The sequence below is a fragment of the Neomonachus schauinslandi genome, chromosome 15, assembly GCF_002201575.2.
Source record: "Neomonachus schauinslandi chromosome 15, ASM220157v2, whole genome shotgun sequence".
NCBI classification, from domain to species: domain Eukaryota; kingdom Metazoa; phylum Chordata; class Mammalia; order Carnivora; family Phocidae; genus Neomonachus; species Neomonachus schauinslandi.
In genome coordinates, this window is record NC_058417.1 from 57,620,073 (window position 1) to 57,624,022 (window position 3,950).

General features: G+C 61.6%; 1 protein-coding gene across 1 annotated transcript in view; it reads left to right on the forward strand.

Moving 5' to 3' along the window:
* The window catches only part of SLC26A11 (solute carrier family 26 member 11), an 18,297-nt gene extending 14,692 nt beyond the window's left edge, over window positions 1-3,605 (forward strand). Inside the window, exons 13-17 of the mRNA XM_021680803.1 lie at window positions 516-643; window positions 873-972; window positions 1,406-1,539; window positions 1,947-2,019; window positions 2,785-3,605. Coding sequence (XP_021536478.1) covers window positions 516-643; window positions 873-972; window positions 1,406-1,539; window positions 1,947-2,019; window positions 2,785-2,876 — 527 coding nt within the window. The 3' untranslated portion in view covers window positions 2,877-3,605. The remainder of the gene's footprint in view (window positions 1-515; window positions 644-872; window positions 973-1,405; window positions 1,540-1,946; window positions 2,020-2,784) is intronic.
* Window positions 3,606-3,950: the final 345 nt, after the last annotated feature.

Below are 3,950 nucleotides of genomic sequence, written 5' to 3' on the forward strand. Positions count from 1 at the left end.
CTCCCCCTCCTCTTCTCCACCCTCTTTCCCTCTCCCCTCCCCTCCCTCTTTCTCTCCACCCCTTCCCCTCCCCCTCCTGCCCTCCCTCCTCCTGCCCACCCTCTTCCCCTCCTCCTGCACCCTTACTGCCCTCTTTTCCTCTTCTCCTCCCCTTCTCCTCCTGCATTCCTCCCCATCCTCTTCTCCACTTCTCTCCCTGTTCCTCTCCACCTCCCCTCCCCTCCTCCCCCTTTGCCTCCTGCTCTTCTCCCCATCCTCCTACACTCTTCTCCCTCCTCCTCCCTCCTCCTCTCCACTTCCCCACCTCCCCTCTCCCTGCATTGCTATTCTCTTCTCTCCCCCTCCGCCTCTTCCCCCTCATCTCTCTTCTCCCCTTTCCCAGCTCCAAGCCCAGCCCAGCTGGGGGGAAGATGGGAGACTTCCAAAGTGACCAGTGTGTCCGACAGAACAGTCCCCAAGTCCCCCCCAAGCTTACCGAGGGGGGACTGCCCCTCAGCTGGACCGCTCTCTCCCAGGGCTGGACTTGCTGCCCCTCTGCCTGACGTTCCTGCTCTGCTTCTGGGAGGTCCAGTACGGCATCCTGGCCGGGACCCTGGTGTCTGTGCTGATTCTCCTGCACTCCGTGGCCAGACCCAAGATGCAGGTACCAGCCTATCCATTCTCCCTGCAAGAGGGATCCGCTGGCCTTGGGGGGCCTGGTGGGGTGAAGGTGCCGTACACTTCACGCGCCCGCTCGTCAGCTCTGCGCTCCCCTCACTTCTGTCGGTCTGAGTGGGGGCCTCCTGCCTGGGCAGGCCACCCTAGCCGAGCTGCCAGGTCGGATGTGCCTCCAGGACATACAGGCTTGCCCCTCCTCTGTCCCCGGTCCCCAGGTGTCAGAGGGGCCGGTGCTGGTCCTGCAGCCAGCCAGCGGTCTGCACTTCCCCGCGGTGGAGGCCCTCCGGGAGGCCTTCCTCACCCGGGCCCTGGAAGGTACGTGGGCCAGGGTGAGGTGGGCTGCAGTCACCCCCAGCTCCTGCCGCTGACTCCGCACCCCAGTCTGCTGCCTCAGGACCCCAAGGCCCTGTCCTCAGCTCTCGGGAGCTCGCCCACTCCTGGGTCCAGGACGTTGGGTATCTCGGAGTGGTGTCTGTCTGCATGCAGCACGGGGGGCTGTTCCCAATCTCCGTTCCTAAATACCCATCCCTTTCTCTGGGGAGTTGGTATTTAGGGGAGAAAAGGGGGCCTGTTCGTCTTCTGAAGGAAACTGCTGCTCTCTGCAGCCGTGGGGGGTCCTGCCGCCCCTGCCCGCCCCCTCCCCACGGGGGGATGGAGCTCTGATGGCCTCACTGTGCCCCAGGCGTCTGGCCAGGGCTGCATGCCGCCGCCCGGGCCCCGTGTGACTGGCTGGCCCCCGTCTCCGCAGCATCCCCCCCGCGCTGCGCGGTTCTGGAGTGTACGCATATCTGCAGCATCGACTACACCGTGGTGCTGGGGCTCGAGGAGCTCGTGGGGGACTTCCACAGGCACGGCGTCTCCCTCGCCTTCGTCGGCCTGCAGGTGGGTGTTGTCACCTGCCTGTGAGTCGGTGTTGCTATCCTCCCCGGGGCAGGACGCAGGCGCTGAGGCCGGAGAAGCTGCGTGACCTGCCCAAGGTCACATGCGAGGGTGCTGGGCCCCCCGGCTCCAGAGCTCACTCCTGTTACATCCTTTGTTCTGTTTGCAGAGAGCTCGTTTTTGTCTCTCTCAGAGAGTAATCACTTTAAAAGTCTCCCTTCTCTAGCATAGCCGAGGGCCAGTTTCTTCTCTCCGTTTGCCTGAGCGGAGGTGAAGCTGTCCCTGCCGGGAGACCGGGGGAGGCCGTGACACGCAGTGGCGCTGGGCTGGGGGGCCTGCCCCAGCCCACCCATGCCTGCACGCTGCAGCAGGGCCACCCTGCCTGGGATGAAAGTTTCTCTGCCCCGCAGGTTCCTGTCCTCCGTGTCCTGCTGTCCGCTGACCTGAAGGGTGTCCAGTACTTCTCCACCCTGGAAGAGGCAGGTGGGTGCAGGCCGAGTCATTGGAGAGACCCATGGCAGCGCAGCGCGCCCGCAGCCTGCGGGATGGGGGGCAGGACCGCAGGACCGAAACTCAGCACCAGGAGGGTCAGGGGGTCGGGCGCCCCAGTGCAAGCGTGGGGAGCATGGGTGCGGCACGGTGGGCGACGCGGAGGGCACGGTCAGGGCTCTCCTGTGCTGGGAGTCGCTTTAGGGGGTGTTTTACTCACGTGCGGCGTTCGCTCCGTGGATGCACAGGCCTCACGCACGCGGCTCGAGGTCTCATAGGCGGGGATAGCCAGAGGCGACGTGGAACCTTTCCATCATTCCAGAAAGTGCCGTCAGTCCGTCCTCATGACGCCCACTAGGGGTAGCTGCTGTTCGGGTTCCTTCCCTCATGGGTCAGCTCTGCCTGTTCTAGAATGTCACATAACTGGGATCAGAAGGACTCTGTGTCTGAGTTCTTGGGCTTAACGGGGTGTCGTCGCTGGGAGCAGCTCACACGCCGACCCACAGGAGACGGGGAAGAGACGTGGCCCGGCCATGCTGGGGGACCATGCAGCACTAAGGAAGGGTCATCGGGCGTGGACAGTGATGAGGCGCTGACAGGGACTTAGGCGGAACCTTGCCCGGGCTGGGGGTGCCAGCCGGGGGGACCCCAACTCCCTGTGCACCAGGACTCTGAAGTGCCGGCTCTTCACTCCATCCTGGGACGTGACCCTTCCTCACTTCGCCTCTTTTGTGCTTGCATGCCTCGTATTTTCTGCAGAGAAATACTTGAGGCAAGAACCAGGGACCCAGCCCTACAACGTCAGCGAAGACTCCGTTCCGGAGCACAAGATCGCCCTGCTGAAGGCCTGATGGGGGCGCTGATGGGCGTCTGATGCCTGGGGAGTCTTGCGGAAGGTTCTGGACGCTGTGATGCCAAATGCTGCCCTATAAACGCCTTGGCCCGAGGGCTCTGAGCTGGTGACCCCCGAAGGAGGAAGGAAGCCATGCATGCATCGAGATCCACAGGTGGGACTCTTTGGCTTTCTTTGGGGTGATTGAAAAATCACCTCCCTTCTGTTCCCTGTGCGGGAATCTTTTTCTGAAGAACAGTTTGGAGAGAGCCTTCTAGAACGACAGACCTATGAGAAGAAAGGGGCAGGATTTCCAGCTGGCCCAGGGGAAGGGCCCTCACAGCCCAGCACCTTCCTGGCTACAGGGGGCGGTGGGGTTGGGCAGCTCCGAGGCGGGTTCCAGTCTGGGTGGCGGCGTCTGTCCTGCTGTGGGGAAGGAAACCGAGATGTGCGAAATGACTTAACGTGTCTGTGAAAGATAATTTTGTCGTCAGTGTCTTTTAAATTAAAAAAGCAAGAGCTTTGGTGTTTTTGTAAAAACCGTAAATGCTTATTGTAAAACGTACAGGAAATCCTCTTTTCCATCCACTTGGGTGGCAGTCCAGGCCCCCTCCCCCCCACCCCGTCTGTACGTCAGCATGTGGGGGTGTGTCCCCAGCTGCGTGTGGATGGGGTCATTGCATACATGGTGCTCTGTGACCCACGCTTTCATGCAGTCCTTGCTGTGAATGACTCATTGTGATAATAAATAGAGAATACATGATCTGCAGCGTCTGCAACGTGCTTTATTCTGTGTCTGTGTCACAATGGACTCCCCGAGACTCTGCGTGTGGACTTCTCTCGTCCAAGGTGTGTATACCTTTCCACCCCTGCCGTCACAGCCAAGGAAGGTTGGGCTCCCGGGCCTTCTTCAAGAAAGAACTCAGTGTGCGGGTAGGCCCCGTGGAGCTCCCCAGCATTCCCACCAAGACACGTTCTGGCCCCCCAACCAACCCCCACCCCTGAATCTGCATTTCCTTACCTCGAGCAGCTCTCTCTCTGCACAAACGAGCATGTCCTGGAGCCCTGTGCGCTGGGCCACCCCTGCCCAGGG